This window comes from Chironomus tepperi, unplaced genomic scaffold, assembly GCF_022539635.2.
Source record: "Chironomus tepperi strain 1889 unplaced genomic scaffold, CSIRO-AGI_Ctep_v1 contig_445, whole genome shotgun sequence".
Taxonomy (NCBI): domain Eukaryota; kingdom Metazoa; phylum Arthropoda; class Insecta; order Diptera; family Chironomidae; genus Chironomus; species Chironomus tepperi.
In genome coordinates, this window is record NW_027226567.1 from 7204535 (window position 1) to 7223396 (window position 18862).

General features: G+C 32.7%; 2 protein-coding genes across 2 annotated transcripts; both read left to right on the forward strand.

Moving 5' to 3' along the window:
* Positions 1–992: 992 nt before the first annotated feature.
* LOC139098135 (organic cation transporter protein-like) lies at positions 993–7870 on the forward strand. Its single transcript, XM_070650258.1, has 7 exons — positions 993–1263; positions 2306–2451; positions 3665–3926; positions 3982–4688; positions 5335–5455; positions 6307–6484; positions 6562–7870. Exons 2-7 carry the CDS (start codon positions 2309–2311, stop codon positions 6792–6794), a joined length of 1644 nt encoding a protein of 547 aa, XP_070506359.1. The 5' UTR covers positions 993–1263; positions 2306–2308; the 3' UTR covers positions 6795–7870.
* Positions 7871–12907: 5037 nt separating this feature from the next.
* Ms (neuropeptide receptor myosuppressin) lies at positions 12908–16426 on the forward strand. The gene is made up of 5 exons (XM_070650352.1): positions 12908–12948; positions 14260–14407; positions 15105–15213; positions 16157–16218; positions 16292–16426. Exons 2-5 carry the CDS (start codon positions 14288–14290, stop codon positions 16325–16327), a joined length of 327 nt encoding a protein of 108 aa, XP_070506453.1. The 5' UTR covers positions 12908–12948; positions 14260–14287; the 3' UTR covers positions 16328–16426.
* The last annotated feature ends 2436 nt before the right edge of the window (positions 16427–18862 follow it).

Here is an 18862-nt window from a genome sequence, read left to right on the forward strand (position 1 = left end):
TAACATTTAATTTTGTGGCTTAAAATTAAGGATTCGGTCAAGAAACGCAGGTCTCCATTTCCTGCATATTAAATACGAAGGGATACAGTTTTCGGATGTGCTTTATAGTTCATCCAAGGCTGAACAAGGCTTGCAAATTTGGACGCATTCTATTACAAAACAATTTTTAATTTTTTACAGATAAATTAAAAATTTGCTCAATTAAACAACATGATTTGGTAGCGTAATAGTTAGAGTACAGGCAAGGATCTGGAAGATATGGGTTCGATCCTCACTTTAAACAACTTATTTTATTATTTCAAATTTTTTTAAAACTTTTTGAACATTTTTACAAATTTATAAATGTTCTATTGGTAAAACAATGTGACATTGATTATGGAGCCTGCTTTGATCGAGTTATTAGTTCTTACTCTCAAAATAATATCGAAAGGTTTAATATAGTATTTTGCTAAATAATGTTATGTCGCAAAGATTCAATTTGTTTGAGCTTATTTCTTAAGATAGAAATTACCATGGGTTCAAGTCCCAAACCAAACTGATTTTATAACTTAGTTTTATTCATCGATTTTTTTTTTAAATTTTAAAAAAATTTGTTTAAATTTTTCATTTTTGCTCTCTGAAAAAAATGCTCAAAAAAAGAATCAATGTCATGATTCCAAATTATTGAATACCCATTTATTGTCATTTGCCAATCAGAATTCATCATTTTTCCCTACAATTCCCACTCTAAAATGAACAAACTGAGTTTCCCATAATCTAAATTTAATTAAGTTTGACTCAAATGTTGCCATAGAAATTGCATAATAAACTAAATGCACAAACTGTTTTCTTTGTTCACACAACAATAAACACAAATCAGTTTTAGGTGAATTACAGTAGGTGATTTTTCATCTAAAATGTAATTCAGCCGGAAAAACGGCGAGAATAAATTTAAAGCGAGCATTTTTATCACAAAAAAAGTATTTTCAAGTTATTTAAGCACAGAGAACATTTTTCTTTTTTTTCTCACACAGTAAGTGTATCTTGCTGTGTGCACTTAAGCAAATAGTTACGTTGTCAACTCTGATTTTATTATTAAATTCGTTATTTATTTAAAATAAATTGATTAAATTGATGTGTTTTGATTTTAATAAAGTAAAAAGTGAAACTACCGGAAAATCACCAACTCATTATTGTGCGTCAATTGAACATAAAATGAGGAGAACTGGACTTTGAAGAAGAAAAATTTGATATTTTTAGACATTTTTCACCGTATTTTTAATCGTAAGGAGAAAATTTTTTTTCATATTTTTAAACCACCACTCAAAATATGATAAATGAGTCAAGTTTAATAGAGCTATTTGAGGATTATATGTGTCAATCGTGAATTATCTTATCGTGTGCTTAAGTCGTGCGATAGCAAAATATTATTCGGCATATCCAAGTGATTGTCTGGTTATTCTGTAAATAGTAATGTTTACAAAAAAATGTGATTTGTGTCGTAAAATAATCCAAACATCACACAAGTAATCCCCCCGACGTGAAATCTTATGCTCTCAAGATTATTCAAGCCAGATCTGCACAACCTTTTGTTTTTTGCGGCACACTTGGGTGGCAATAATCGATCGAAACTCTATACGACATACGATTCATGTCATTTCTAAGAATTTTGACGTCACACTAATGTGTCGCGGCACACATGTTGCGCAACACTGATTTAAATGCTCAGAAAATTTTGAGAGTTTTCCTATTTTTCGCGAGAAAATCTCCGACATTTTCATTTGAATACTTAAATTCGAGAGAAGTCACCTGTTGATGCCTTAATTTGTATATATAGTAAATCACCCAGCTGATTTTAATGCGAAAATTTGTAGTAAATGACTTTGCAAAGTTATTATTATGACCATAACAAATTTGAATTACTCAAACATGAGTTTAAAACGTGACTACTTTCGTCTCTAGACGTATTATTTGTGATAGAAATACAGGAAAAAAAAATTGCTTATCATTACCCGAGTGACGTATGATTTGTTTGATTGCAAATAGTTGTAAAATTGATTTATATGGACAAATGTTCTGTGCTGTATCAGATTTGGAATTGCGATTCTACACTTGTGAGCCTTAGAGCCCAAGTAGAGTCGTGTATAGAATTCATACAGTCCATTTAAGCTCTGCTTCTATTGTTGAAGCTCTGTTGTAGAACTGAATTCATGAAAATGCCATGAGCCGCATTCCGTGTGCGGTTTGGGTCGTGGCTTACCTCCTACTCGGGCTCATATCCATCAACACTTTCTAACTATTCAAACATTTTATATTTATTGATTAGACCATGGATTTTGACAATATATTGGATGAAATCGGTGAATTTGGCAAGTTTCAATTGAAAAACTACATTCTCGTATGCCTGCCAGTATTTTATGCAGCAGCAAATTCGTTATCTTACGTATTTACGTCGCGTGCTCCAAATTACAGGTAAATATAAAAATACGATAATAACAGTTCGGTACACACAAAGAAAAATGCAAATTCGATTCAGGAATGTCTCGCTAATTTCAATTGATGTTCACAACAATGTATAAAAAATTACAAAAGTCCTCGTGTTATTGATCGAGGGACTTAAGCGCATTTTTGTCCCAGCGATCAGTAATTGATTAATAAGTCACTTCTGAGCTCAAAAACAAGAACCAGTAAGATCCAGTCCACTTCCAGAACTAAAACACAAGATCCAGTAAGATCCAGTTCACTTCCAGACCTAAAACACAAGATCCAGTAAGATCCGGGTCACTTCCAGACCTAAAAACCAAGATCCAGGTCACTTCCAGACCAAAAAACCAAGATCCAGTAAGATCCAGGTCACAAATTTAAGAACTTCATCATTTAACGGATTTTCATAATTCAAACCTCATAACGGTCAAAAAAAATTCATACATTGTTCAGAAAACACTGTAAAAACATCGACAAACATTGAAAAACACTGTAAAACAATGAAAAAACGTGTTATTGTTTTTGTTGTTGTTGTATATGAAAATGAAAAACTGTTAATTATAGTATTTATACGTTGATTTGAAACTTCTAAATGACCGATAACCCAATAACTCGATAGCACTAAGCTATTAAAACAAACCAGAGCACTCTACGATGTCTAGTTTTCGAGATCTCGCGTTCCAGCCGAACGAACGAACGAACGAACGAACGAACGAACGAACGAACGAACGAACAAAGTGCATTATTAAGCTACCTTTTTGAAAACAAGTTTCAAAAATGCGCTAAAAATTGATTGATTTTGATTGTTTAGTTTAATTTACATTAAATTACTATATTTTGCTTGTCAGCACTTAGTTTAAATGATTTAATTAGTTTTATCGTGTTCATTATAAGTGCTATAATTAATAACTTTGTTGATTTAAATGCTGTGAACTTAATTTTAAAGTTTGAGGAATTTTTATCGATGTTTACTGTTTGAAATATAAAATTTTATAAAGTTGACAACCCCTTGAAGGGGAATAACTTCAAATTTAAAATTATTTTGACCGTTCAAAGTTCTTACAAGCATTTTATTGCTGGATCTAGTAAGCATTTTAAAAACATTCGGATTAAATCTTAAATTTCCAAGAATCAAACTTGAATCAATCAATCCAAACAAGCTTCAAACCCAAAATATAATCCATTCTCATTGCCTCTCTAGATGCTCCGTACCACAGTGTGAATCATTCGGTGACACATACTACAATCAAGAGTGGATAAAGGATGTATTGCCTGGATCAATTTCAGACACGACGGGAAAATTCATTCCAGAACAATGTCTGCAATATGGCTTAAAAGATAATATCAATGATACACTGCCGTCAGTTAATAACACTTGCCTCGGGACTTGGTTTGACAGTGAAGTAACAACGAGATGTAATGAATGGATTTTTGACGAACATGAGACGACAATTGTTAATGATGTACGGTATAAAATTAAGATATGTGTTAAGTTATTGACAACTTTATTATTTCCAGTGGCCTAATCTGTTGACTTGCTCGGAAAATCAATGGAAATTAGCTTTGGTCGGATCATCTCATTTCTTTGGTATTATGATGGGATCGGCTGTTTTTGGTATTCTGGCTGATTCATTTGGACGGAAGAAGATCTTCATTGTTGCTATAATTTTTATGTCACTGACCGGAGTCGCTCAAGGCCTTTCAAACTCATACATGATGTTCATCATTTTTGCATTCCTAAATGCTGTTGGAACGTCTGGAGTATATCCATTAGCTTTTGTGCTTGGTGTAGAAATGGTTGGGAAGAATAAACGCGAAATGTCAGGAGTTGTGCTGAACTATTTCTACTCAGTTGGTGAAGCTTTGGTCGGTATTATAGCATGGATTGACGGTGACTGGAGAAATCTTCAATTTTGGGTGTCAATTCCGCCAATCTTATTCATATTCTATTACTGGCTAATACCTGAGTCAGCACGTTGGCTTCTTGCAAAACATAGAAATCGTAAAGCTTTCAAAATCATCAGAAAAGCTGCTGAGGACAACAAAAAGGAAATTTCACAAAACATTCTTGACAGATTCAATGAAAATAACTCAAATGACGACGAACGTGAAAAGAATTTATGTGATGAATCAACAAATGTTGATGAGGAAGGTGCTAAGGTTTATCTAAAGCTGATTAAGTCTAGAGTGCTTTTAATTCGCTGCCTTATTTTGTTTTTTGTATGGTAATTATTATTATTTTTTATTAAGCTGGAAGTGGAAATTGTGAATGTAATGCTTGATGTTAAGAATGGAAATGAGTTCTTACTTAGTGTAGTGTCTGAGTGGAGTGGAATCTGGGGTATCGAGCCATTTAAAGGCGAATTTGCCAGAGCAAGAATAAGGCCTCTGTAGCCAAGTGGTTAGGCAACAGACTGGAAATGAGTTTCGCTCTTTTGTGAGTTTGTGGGTTCGATTCCCATCAATGACAGATCTCTAAATCATTATATAAAAGTGCTGTCGATATGAAAAGGATTCTGACAATGTTCACGACATCATACTTAGTAATACTTGCTTATACCGACAAAGACGGCGTTTAAAAGTTCGAAAGTCAAACTTCAGGTCAGATTCTGAGTTGTGACCGGATTTAATTGAATCTGTTTTAAAACCAGGCTAAACTGGCCTGGTGTCCGATTTTCGTCCATTTCTACGACATCTACCTTTCGGGTATGTTAAGCAGTGATAGGCATTTATTAATTTTAAAGACTAATCACACCACTTCCCACTATCAATACAGCAACGACCACAAAAAATTCCATCAAAAATCATCAAATTACAAAATATTAATCAAATTTTTTCTCTTTTTATTTCATTCAATTTTTAAATCCACAGGGGAACGAATGCTTTTGTTTATTATGGACTGTCATTAAACTCTGTGAATTTAAGTGGCAATATTTATCTAAACTTCATACTAGGATGTCTAATTGAAATCCCCGGAAACACGATTGCGTGGGTATGTTGATAAATTTTATTGCATCGATCATGTTGAGTTTTGTTGACTTTTTATGAATTCATGATGATGAGCACATTTTACTGATTATTGTGCGTTGATGCTGGATTTAATAGAAAGCTTCTTGGAAGCTGTTCATATATTGCGTAGTATTAGAAAAATAGAAATTCTCTATTTGGTTTTGACAGGTGAATCTGACTCTATTGAATCATGGAAATTACTAGCCATATTATATCCAAGCAATGCCGAATTGCACGAATTGGACAGTCGATCCATAATCCGGCATCAGTTCGGCGTCACTCTGGCATGATGCCAGATTTATACCGAATTCAAACCAAAATTTAAATCCGGAACCGGTTTAAATCTGGCATCATGCCAGAGTGACGCCGACCTGATGCCGGATTTTGGATCGACTAGCCGTTATAGGACTGGATTTTCGATCAATCAATCAGTTTGTGCTGTTTGGATAGAGATTAGGCTTATCAGATCATGTTCAAATGAGTCAATATCTTCGAGTATAACCTGTCCATAGTTCTGTAAAGAAAACGTCCAACTTCTGGTCAAAAAAGCCCTTTACTCGAATACAATCTTGTCAATATACTCAGCAAGTACAGCAAGTATATGCTCAAGAATTGGTTACCTGCCATTTAAATGCTTTCTTAAGGTAATTCTTTAATCAACAAAACTCAAATCTGCAAAAATTATTCAAAAAAACATTTATTTTGCATTGATTCGCTCATTTTAAGTAGCTTCTTCCATGAAGTAATCTACATTAATCTTCCATCACTCAATTTGATAAATTTTAAACAGAAATCATTCAATGATTTTAACAAATTTATTCCTCACATCATTAGATAATTATGAACAAAATTGGAAGGAAATATTCACTGGTTGCATCATTCCTACTGTGTGGAATTACCTGTATGTCTAGTGCATTTGTTCCTGAGAAGGTATTTGGAATTCAAATATTCCTATTTCTTGTCGGCAAAATGGCAATTACGTCATCATTTGCCATCGTCTTCGTTTATTCGGGTTGGTATTAAGATTTTGAAAGATTATCAAGACTGACATGTTAATATCCTTTATTTCCTTTGTCAACACATGTGTAGCGGAGGTGATGCCAACAGTCATTAGAAGCGGAGGTGTCGGAGCATTTTCAACATTTTCGAGATTAGGAGCACTTTTGGCACCATTTGTTCCATTACTTAAATTCATATTTGAATTTTTGCCACTTTTAATATTTGGATTATTTGCATTTGCGGCTGGATTATTATCAATATTGTTGCCGGAAACGCTTGGAAGAAAATTACCGGATTCATTTGAGGAAGCTGAGAACATCTAATAGAAATGGGAACTAAATCCACTGACTTATTTTACTCCTTTTTATATTCAAGGAATTGATGTTTTCAATTCCTCATTGATTAAACTAAAAAAGTATTCATTTCATGAATCACATCGTAGCTTTAGGGTGACTTAATAGATTGTAAAATGATCTTTTAAATAATGAAACTTAAGGTTGTATGGAAGAAGCAAAATCACATGCAAAATAATGGAATTTTCCTTCAATTTCAACGAAGATTTGCCATTTAGATTGTATAATCCGATAGTTTCAGGACCAATTTGTATACATTAGATAATACTTGACTCAGATAATGATTTGTTATCTTTTAAAGTATGGATTAGGTATTAAAAAGTATTTTTTTTCAATAAAAATTTATAATTATTTGCTTCTGTAGATCGAATTTAAAAAGCATGACTTGCAATTTTGCAGTCTGTTTATAATCTGCATATTTAATTTTTTTACCTAATAAATAATAATGTTTCTTATTAGAACTTTTTGGCACAACGATTTAATCCTTAACTGTTGGAATCTATTGACAAGTAAGTTAAATAAGAAGAACTTCCTGACAAATTTGATAATTGAGATGTTTATTCTACGAAATTCTAAATCAAACTAAAATAATCACAATAAAGGGTCAAAAACTATGAAAGGGGAAAATCAACTAATTAAAGTTGCAAATATAATTTGAATATTAAACGACAGTTGACATATTCACAAAATTACCATAAAATCTCGTTTATTAAGCAAAATGATACTTAATTGGATTAAAATTTCAACCTTTAAAGTCCACAAAACAGCAAAATTCTTACGCAAATCTTTTGGTTCCCACTTAATCATTTACAATTATTAACATTTCGATTAAAATACGTATTGATGTCGTGCCTATTCCAAATGAATAAGTATTAAAAAAAAGAGATATGAATAGAAGCCCTTTCATTTGAGAATATGAAGCACATGACTATATATAGTCATCTATAATGAGTATTAAAATTATTCATAAAATAATTTATATTCGATTTTTGATTGGAATGTCTTCATCTTAATAAATTTAATATATACAACTAAGTCACAATTAAGTTTTTGGGGTACTAAAATTATTCAAGTTCAGCGTGAAATAATGCTGTCCGCCTTTATATCCACAACAGGTACCCGATATCTTCGTAAAAATAATGTTGAATAACAACAAAAAAGAGATTCAAGGAAATCAAATAGCTCAGCAAAAAGGATTGATGATAAAAATCATTATCATTCACTTTGTTGACGTGACCCGAGTTCATAACAGCAACTATCCTGTTGCTATTCTCAAAATAATGTGAGATGAATAAATAAACATTATCAATTTCTCCTTTTTTTCTGTTCGTTGTGTAATAAAATTTAAATCATTCAATTATTAGGTTTTCAGAGGAGATCTTCGATGCTGACGCACACCTGTTGACAGTGAATTTTGTTTTGGAACTGAGGAAAAGATGGAATTTTGACTTTTGTTTGCAATTTTAGAAGAAATTTGAATTTAACGGTTTATTTCAATAGTAGGCAGTCTGTGTGCCGCGGGACGCTAGTGTTAGGAAATGGAATGAACCGTATATCGTGTACGGTTTTAGTCGAGACTAAGATGAATGCAAAAAACAAAAGGTTGTCCACCAAAAGGCTAACTACTTAATTCCTTGGCTAAGGAATTGCCATATTTAGAGTTTGTCGAAATCTGGATCTGGCTTTAGATAACTTCTTCCAGTTTCTAACTCCAAACACTTTTGCATCGTTGCTCAAACTGCAATCTCATGAGCTCTTTAGTCCAAAACTTTACCCACCTGGTTTATTCGAATTCAAATATCAACAGTTTTTCCAAATTTGAATCTTTCTTGAAAAATTTCAAAATTCTAGAAGTTCGTTAAAAACTTTTAATTCACCTTTAATTCAGTGATATGCAAACCTTTTCGTGTCACAAGTGGTTTTCCATAATCAAAACCGCACACGGCAAGCGGTTAATGACATTCCAAGGTTATTAACCTCAGCTTGAATTCCTTTATTTCTGCATCTTTAACTCTTTTGCTCCACTTTTCACCACAAAATTTCTTAAATAAATTAAAGCAACCATGAAAATATTTCCTCAGCAACCTTAAATTCATCACAAAAAAGTCTAAAAATTGACCATTTTTATTATCATGTCCAACGCAATATTAACACAAGCAATAAATTAAATTGAACAATTTTTAGAGGGTTGTAAAAAAAAATATTTTATTTGGATAATTTACAAGAGTTCATCAGCAACGCATGAATGACCGGGGAGTCTAATGAGCGCAAGCAATTCTCTTAATTTTTAACGTTTATTGATGAGATTAATGTGATTGATTAATTACAGTTAATCAACTTTTATATTTTCAGCATGAAAATTAGAATTGACGTCTTTATTGGATGTAAGCAGTTTGAGGTAATCGCGAAACGAGCAAAAATGAGACAATTCATTACAATGAAGACACTAAAGCTTTGATCTTGTAAATGCAATTTTCTTACACAAAAAAATCTGTGCAATAAGATTAAGTCAAGCAAAAAATCACGTTATGCTCTGTAAATGGAGATTTAATAGAAGATACTATATTAACTTTATTTGTATGGCAATGCGAATATGAAAGGGACATTGAAAGAATGATGCATTATGTCATCATAAATATGATGATGGTCGGGGATAGAAATGGGAATTACTGCTTTAATATTTTCCATCAACATCTCCTGACCTAAGTGTTTAATCTTGATAGTTTCCTTTGTTTCTATGTGATACATTTTTAAGCGGATTATGACTTTGTTGGGGAAGATGATTTGGATGGTGGTTTGTCTTGTTGACAAGGAACTATAGTTATTTGAAGAAAAATCAGGAAAAACAAAGATCCAGTGAATGATAAACAATATATTTTGGTTTTATGGACATAAAAGAAGCTAAAAATTAATATGAATTGAAATTTTGCAAAAGATAATATTGACAAGATCCAGAAAAGACAAAATCTGACAACAAAATAAGAGATTAAATGAAAATTTGATAAAAGATCCAGTGAAGGTTAGATTGAAGATCCAGAAATGGGAAAACCAATGATTTAGCTAGAAAAAGAACCTAAATATGATAAATCAAAGTAGTTTGCAATGCAAAACAACTTCACAGACATAATAAAACAGTTAAGAATCAATTTTTATTGATATTTATTTACTGTAACAATATAATTCCATTTTAAACTTAGTTATTGACAAATTTTTGGCAGTTTCGGTTTAAATGGACATTAAACCTATGAATTTTTAATGATTAAAATATAAAAACCAGACATAACTATGAGATCCAGCACTCAAAAAACATTAAATATACCAGATCAAATCAAATCTTCCCCAATTTCAACTTTTGTTAAACATCCAGTAAGTTAAATTCTTTACAGTACATTTGACCTAAAGACAAATGCGTTCGTTCTAACTGGATGTAAAAGCTCCCACAATTCATTTTATTCCACTCATTCATAGCTCATACACATAAAAATAATAGTAATAAGAATGATAATAATAATGTCAAGTAAAATTTATTCAGATTATAACTGTTAGTTTGAGATGACATCATGTTAGGGAAAATGTTTCATCAACTGCTCTCTCTGACGTTTGTAAATCCTTTTGCCGCATGTCAATCTCTTTCTTTTTTTTTCATTATGAATATGATTTAAATATAATAACTTTATATGCATCACCTATTGACTCCCTTCTATCCGTAATCAATTTTTTAGTGAATTTTGTGTTAAAATTTATAACTGAGTCAACATTATTGTGTATAGCCGTTGATTTATATCAAGTTGAAATCATTATGTCGATAACATTTATGGCCTTTATGAATTATCATAAATTTATATTTAACACACATGTGTTAAGTCATTATGTACGAATAAATATCTCCAACGACGGAAAAAGTGCTCTTTGATTTCATATGATAAAATATTTATTGGAAATTGATGAAATGTTAACATTTGATTGTAATGGTTAAATGGCAATGAATTGGGTTAATGATGGTATTTGATGCATAATTTCCTTTGAATCTTTGAGGTTAGGCTATTAACATTAAAAGAAGAAATTAACTATATTGACGAATTTAAATGCTCGAACTGGCAATTACTTACTTACTTTGCCGATCAATTTCGATCCATGACCCGCCTTATCTTAAAGTTGACTCTATTGCTGGATACCATCTGTCAACTACTGATACCAAATGCAATGCTAGTGCTCCAGTAGCAGTAACAAATTTTCCGGATTTTACGGCAAAATATCTCGAGGTTGACCAAAGAATTGGCCTGAATTGGATGTGTAGAAAAAGACCCTTAATTCCTCAACATTCGAAACTGGCAGATGTTCTCAAAGGATAGAGTCAGTTTCAGACGTTCTCTACGCGAGACAATGGATCTAAATGAGCTATAATCAAGGAAGTAAGTAACTTAGAAAATGGAATGGTATCTCTATCGATAGCATCTCTACATGAGATTTTAGACCGTCTTCTTGGCACCGAACTGGCAATTATCATGCTCATATACTTACTTACTGGAACCATGCTCCGACTTGAAGCCTAGGTTGTTACAAAAGGCGTTCCATCTGACTCTGTTACTGGCTCATATGGTATCTTGATTAATTGATTAATTTTTATCATTCTACAGCTTTCTTCGGGAGTACCATCCTTCAGGCAGGGTTTGAATTGGATTTTTTTATTCTTTTAAGCTCTTATCCCGTCACAGGGCTTGGTCACCAGTGGTATATTTATTATATATGGTAACAGGAAATACCACGAGATGGTATGCATTTGACATTTGGTCTGCTTCGGACTTAGATTTCGGCTTTTCCAATTCCTCTTCATCGGTACCGTCTGAGTGGGAAGCAGCGAAAAAGCGGCAATGGCCAAGTGGTTAGAGCGTTGGTACCGTCTGAGTGTAGTAATTGTCCATTGTTCTAATAACTTATTTTTCTAGACCGAATACATACTTTAGATTCTCTAAAGTACAGTATGTAGGGTTAAAATTGATGATAACCAGCTGCGGTATATTACGAGAGTTAAATCTGGTCTTTACCAAATGAAATTTCAATGCAATTGTTTGTTGCTTCATCAAGACTTTTTCTTGTAACTGATCACAGATCCACATTTAAATCCTTAAATCATTCTGTTTACAGCACCAAATTGTATTTTATATGCAAAATTTTACCAAGTTTCTATTAATAATTCTCAAAAATCCCCTCAATTCCTAAAAATAGACTGTAAACTAGGAATTATGAACTAATTCTAAGTCTATAAATGCCCACATAACAAAATAAAGGTCTAACTCACCATTTTGCCAAATCCAACATCATGTAATCTCTCGAGTGAAATGGCTGAAGAATTTTACGCTCTACAACTAAACAGCCCACACATGAATCACATCGCAAGACGTAAGCAATTTGACAATAATGACGTAATGATGCCAAAGAAAGATGAAAACAAAATATTTGAGGTGCTGAATGATGAAATAAATCAAATATGAAAATCTTGAGTCAGCGAATCACAAAATTAGAACAATATTTAAGTCACGGCAATTAAAATGTACATGAAGACGTCATGGAACAATGATTTTTGATAAGCTTGAAATGCACAATTTTCAATTCGCATGAAAATTATGAAAAAAAAAGAAAAGAATGGAACAAAAGTGAGTAAATGATACACATCACCTGGGAAATTTTTATGGCTACCTCTATTTATTATTTTTTGTTTGATTTCCCAAGAATCTCATGATGAGTTTGTGACATTTTTAAAAATCATTAGAGACTCCGTACTCAAATATTTGCTTTCTATATGAAACAATATAACGCATGTTGTGGCTATTCAGGCTTAAAATCTTAATTCCTTTTTTCTTAATTTTTTAACTTCCTTCAAGTCCTTATTGAAAGACATTAATCCATACATTGTCCTTTAACATCAGATTTCTCTTATTCCATACATTGAATGTCGTTATCGGCAATAATCGGTTATCACAATCTGCGAATGCGTAGTGGTAATTGTCGTAATACTCACGAAGAACTTTTTTGTTCCTATATAAAAAGCTGGAGATCATCAAACAACCATCATAGCAGTTTTGTGTTTCTTTTGGACTAAAAGCGGATTACAGTTTTCAATAAAGTAAGAGAACAAAAGTTTCTATTTTGTGAAACAATCTACAATAGAATCAATCAGTGCTACTTGACTAGTGATAATAGCTGAACGTCGTTAAAACTTTGTTGCTTTGAGTGAATATCCATTTGGAATTTTTTTAGAAGAAATCTGTAAGTTTATACAGAATTGCTAGTGCTTTTTTGCAAAAAAAGAACTGTTCTATGTGCAGTGTTGGAATTGATTAGAATTTTGGGTGTCGAGACATATGTAGACAAATCTGTTAGTGCTTGAGATAGGTTTTGGTGGCTGTTCCTTGTGAGACAATCTGGGGAACTGTATTCATCGGCATTATGGTGCCATAAGTGCCACTTTGTGTCACGGTGCCATTAGGGAATGTTAGCGTGTTACCATCAATATGGAGACATAGTGTTGTCCAGACCAACACGTTGTGCAGTTCGCATATATGGCTAAAAAGCAGATGAATTTTTAATACTTTCATTTATAAGGATTTGGGTTCAATTCTCAAACCGACTTTTCAATCATTGCAAATAGTCGATACTTCAAGGATTCAAATGTTGGAGTCACTAAGCCAAGTGCTCAATATTCTATTCGACTAGCATGTATGCCCAGTTATAAACCATGACTTAAAATACCATTGTAAAATGAGCTTCTAGTTGAACTAGAGCTCTAATTCGAGTGGAACTTAGTGTGAAAAACTAGACTCACATATTCAATTCCAGTCGATTTTGAGTTCTGAATTAAGCTTAGGATTGTACCCTAAAATCAAACATACAACTAGTCAAATTAATAACAAGTCCATTTAAGGATAGAAAGCTAAAAAGTCGGTTTAGTGTATCAGATTCCCAATATTCCAGTCAGCATGTTCCCTTCAACACTTCCAATCTTCCAACCCCCCAGTACAAAAGTGATTCTTAACTCAATCCTTATGATTAGCAAAATTACCACCAACTCAACAATTATGTGCTCATAATGATGAATCAAAATTGGATCAAAAGAAATTGGGCACAATTGGTGTGGAAAATCGAAAAGTCATAGAACATATTTATAAAAAAAAGTTCAATAATCATACCTGCTTGTGTGTGTATATACGTAGAAATTTAATTGCACGTGAAAAAAAACGTTAATTGAGTTTGGAAGCAAAAAAAATTTAATTCCGATTGCATACTTAAAAATAACATTTTAATGACGACGGCATCCAAGCATTTAAATTGATTTTTTTAGCATCCAATATCCAATTTAAACACCAGATTTCTTATCACCCATTGATTTATGATTAATATTATATCAATCACAATTCCTGATTTCTATCCAATCTAGTTCTACCCACAACACAACAAAACTAACTATGATGCAGGAACAAGTTGTTATTCTTTCATTGTTTGTTGCACTCTGTGCATTTCCCTTCATCACCGAGAGTACGCCTGTAGCAGTGTCAAGCGGCAGCATGCCACCTCTTTGTGAACCCGTATGTTACCGAAATATTTAATTATGTTTTATATTTTAAAGTTGGGTTGACTTTGGAATGGATTTTATGGAACTGAAAAGTCAAACAGCTGTCAGAATTGATGATGGACTTTTGTCTGTTTGATGATGGAGCTTTTGAACTTAAATTAAGTTCTTAAACTATTTAAATTCAATTTACTGGATCTTTACTGGATGTTTGTTTACAAACATTACTTTTAAAGCTGAAATTCCTACAAAATTAACTCGAAATTGCCAGAGGATCTATTAATCTCTCATTAATAGTCGTTAAATCAATTAATAAACAGTCATTAAATCAAATTAAATCATATTAATTTGAAGTAATTAATCCAAACATTTCGAAGAATTTCATGAAAAATTCTGTAAAATTAAATCCAGCTTGCAGCATTCAAATTGATTTTTTGCCATCAATCTCCGAGTGACACAGTTGAAGAAGGCTCTGACATGCAACTTTGAAGGCTCAGTAAACCTTTTATCCACCTAATGGAAGTGGCCTAAATTTGCCAGCCATATGCCCCATGACTGAGCCTTTTTATTTGTGTCGCTCGGGATATACAGCAATAAAGTATTTCAGAAAGTCAAATCCAAGCTTAACCCATTTTAATCACTCATAATTTCCACAATATATCCAACTATGTATCCATAATAAAATCACAAATATCTCCCAAACATCCTTTCAGGGTATCATCGAAGAAATGCCAGTGCACATCAAAAAAGTATGTTTAGCATTGGAGAATTCAAATCAATTAAGTTCCGCCCTATCACAGTACATCAGAAATGAAGCCGCAGGTAGCACAAAATTAACCTCAAAAACATTTTATATTTTTATTCAGAAAATTTTGCAAGATTTTAACCTTTTGATGGCTGAATTTCAAACGGACATGAGAAATATGATGAATTATTAAGCATGAATGTTGAATTTACAAGAGGAACTACAGAGCGACACATGGGAATACATGATTCTGTTTGGAATCCATATGGAACTTCCATATGGTCACCTTGTGTCGCTTTTTCCAACTTGCAACTTCATTTCCTGCTATTAAATCCATAGCTAGCTTATTGAATTTCTGTAGGTCTTGAAAAATTGCTCAAAAAATGCAAATTTCTTGCACTTAAAATACTCAGCAATCAAAGAACATCTCATAACATGCTCAAAAACTCTTTAGATGTCCTCCTTAATATCATAGATAAAACGCAATGCAATTAATAAATATTCTAATTTTAGCCATTAAATAAAAATTGCAATTCTTTTAAGTTAGGTAATATTAGTGTAAATTGCAATGTATCAAGCCAGATAAGGGGAGTTATTCATAAATGACGTCTGTTGAAGTCAACTTCGAGCTTTTCATTAAACCAGACTAATTCCATTTGTCTTTGTGAATTTTGCGTCCATTTATAGATTCAGTGAAAAAAACTCGACATAATGTCCAATAACCTTAGCCATCCTTCATTTTACGACGTCATCCATGAATAATCCCAAAAGCCGCAATATAAATCTGGATGTGTAAATGTAAATTAATTGTGACCAAGTGAAATGTGTGCAATAAAAGATTTGTAACAAATCTAGATGCAAAAAATGAAATCTTGCAAAATTTGTCTTAGGGTTCGTTCGCAAATGACGTCCACTACCTAGCAGAAAATTGTAAGACTTGACGTCATTTCCGAATGTCCACTGAAAAATGTCAATGAATTTATTTAATAAATGATGAATTTCTTTCCCAAAAAACTTTAGCATTGATGGTCCGATCAGAGGATTTAGTAAACAATCCAAGCATGGCTGGCAAAAGGACTGATGTATATAAATTATTGAATGTCCTCCTTTATATCAATACTAATCATTTGAATATGTATTTTTAAAATTCAACAGGTGGATCACGTTTTCCTTCGTTTTGGACGTCGCTAGACCATCGTCAAGAGAGAATTTGAAGCTGTTGACCAAATATCAAAAGGAGATAAGATAAAAATAATGTAAACGATAAATAAAGAAGTAATTTCCTCATTTATACTTTTTTTTTGTTAATGATATATGATGTAAAATGACCTCTGATAGTAACTCTGATCTCTCGATTTCATATAGTTCCGACCTTTTAAAATCAAAATGGAATAGATTAAATACTTTTATTTTAATATTTATCTAAATAAGCCAGAAGTGAACATTCTGTGTGTTAATTGCTCATTTAAGGAATTTTATGAGTATTATTTAATATCCATTTCGACATTGGTCTCAAGTAAGCGCATATTGTTCTAAAAAGCACATATTGTATCAAAAAAATTTATAATACATACATTACATCGTGCACTTGTATAAATGTCATATTTTAAAAAGTATTATTATTAAATAAATGATGAAAAAAATCAAAAAGAATTGAACAAAAAAATGAATTTAAAAATTTGTTTGATGAATTTATGAAGTTGGAATAAAAACCTTAAAACTTGCAATTGAAAATATTATTTTTTTGATTGAACTGATTGGGCTGTTTGCAAATGACTTCCGACGATCCAGTCTATGTTAGAGACAACAGCTTGCTTTACTGCCCTTGGTTGAAATCCGCAAGGGCAAAGTCGTCCTGGTGCTCCAAGAGACGAGGACTGTAACGAAGAAATGCTAGTTCGATGCCAAAACTGAGAATTTGTACAAGCTTTGTGCAAATAGAGTCAGATGGAAAGCATTTTTAACAACCATGCTCCAAGTCAGAGATATGTCCAGCCGTTGCCTATGCTTAATCTTTTTAAAGCTAAACACCAGTAATTAGGGAATTGAGGAACCCGAAATCTGACTCCGAAGCTAACCAAACGTCAAGTGTATACCAAGGATCGTGGTATTCTCTGATATCGCTAAATAAACCGCTGGCGATCGAGCGATGTGCCGGGATGTGTACATTAAAGGATAGAGCAAAAGCCTATCCAAACTACCTTGTCTGAAGGGTGGCAGTACCATAATCAGACTAGGGATGGTAGGGCTTACAACCGACGATTTCCGATATCAACATGTACAAAGAAAGCAATCAGTATTTTGTAACCAAATCCAGTTGCAGCTTCGCAAGTGACCTAGATCTTCTCAAATATATTAAGTTTTCCTACCGTCTTGGATCAATTTTTGAATAGCTTTCGATACAGTTTGAAATCGACTGTTCAATGAAAAAGGCAAAAGGCAAAATCAATTACTAGATGTGCTTTAGGCGAAAACACTGTCTAGATGCTGGTTGATCAAAATAAAGTCATAATCAGTTTCCTTTCTTAAGGCACGGTTTGTTCTAGATTTCTGCCTTTAGTAAGAAATCGGGTTCGAGATTTTTCGAAACCATAACTTCGAAGAATTCCTTTGTAACCATGGTTTTGGTACCGTTATCGGTCTCGGTCTCAATTTCAGTTCCGCTTTCGATTTCGGTCACATAAATTCATTAAAGAAGCCTTAGATAACATTGACCATTTCATCATGTTTATAAACAGAAAGACATCATTTCCAAACGAAACCTTCCCTTGTCAATATCGTCTTTTCTATGTCGTCAAACTCAAGTCAAACTATTCGCATTCTTACGAACTGATTACCATAAAAAGCTTAACTAAACATGTTAACCATTGATATTTTTTGTGACTTGAGTTTCTCGTTTGAAAAAAACATTTTGAAATTATCTATCACATTTGCCGTGTAGTTTATGAGGAAATGTTTGTGGAATTCATGTGTCGTGACGTGTCCATATGTTATTGAGAATTGTTGAGTTCTTACTAGTTAGCTGAAGTGTTTTTTGGATTTTTTTCGAATATTTCAAGGAGCTTTATTGATTTTAATTGACATGTTTGGTAGATGTTGGAGTTATTTTGATAGTTTTTGAGTTAAACATATGGAATCAGAGTTTTTGGTGCTGTACTAATTTGTGGTATAGGAATTCGATGAATGAAGGCGTCTTGAGGATACTCCGACAGTCTTGAAATGTGGACAAATAGACAGGAAGACGGACAAAGAGACAGAAAGACGGACAAACAGACAGGAAGACGGACAAACAGACAGAAAGACTAGTAAACAGACAAAATGCAGTCAATTGCAGCTATTCCATTCAGGAAATCGCCCTAAAACGAAATTACTTTTGCCAGTAAAATATCGAATTCCAGCACAAAACGAAAGTTATAATTCAAGTTTATTTACAACCGATTTGACGTCTTTATTTCTGCATACAAAATTATTAAAATTACGTACTTAAATATTTTGCGACTCTTTTTTTAATATTCATTTATTTTTGGATGTACAAACATGAAAATCTGCGTAATCAGTACAGATTCCGAAGTGCCACACGGCATTGTGTGTATTTCATTTTGTTTACATGGTTGGAACTTTAAACTACAGCTTAAAAGAAATTCGAGAAATTCCAATTAATGAGTTCTGTCATTATGACATCGACAATTGTGCAATGAAGTGTGTCTCGTGGATATTTTGCAAGTA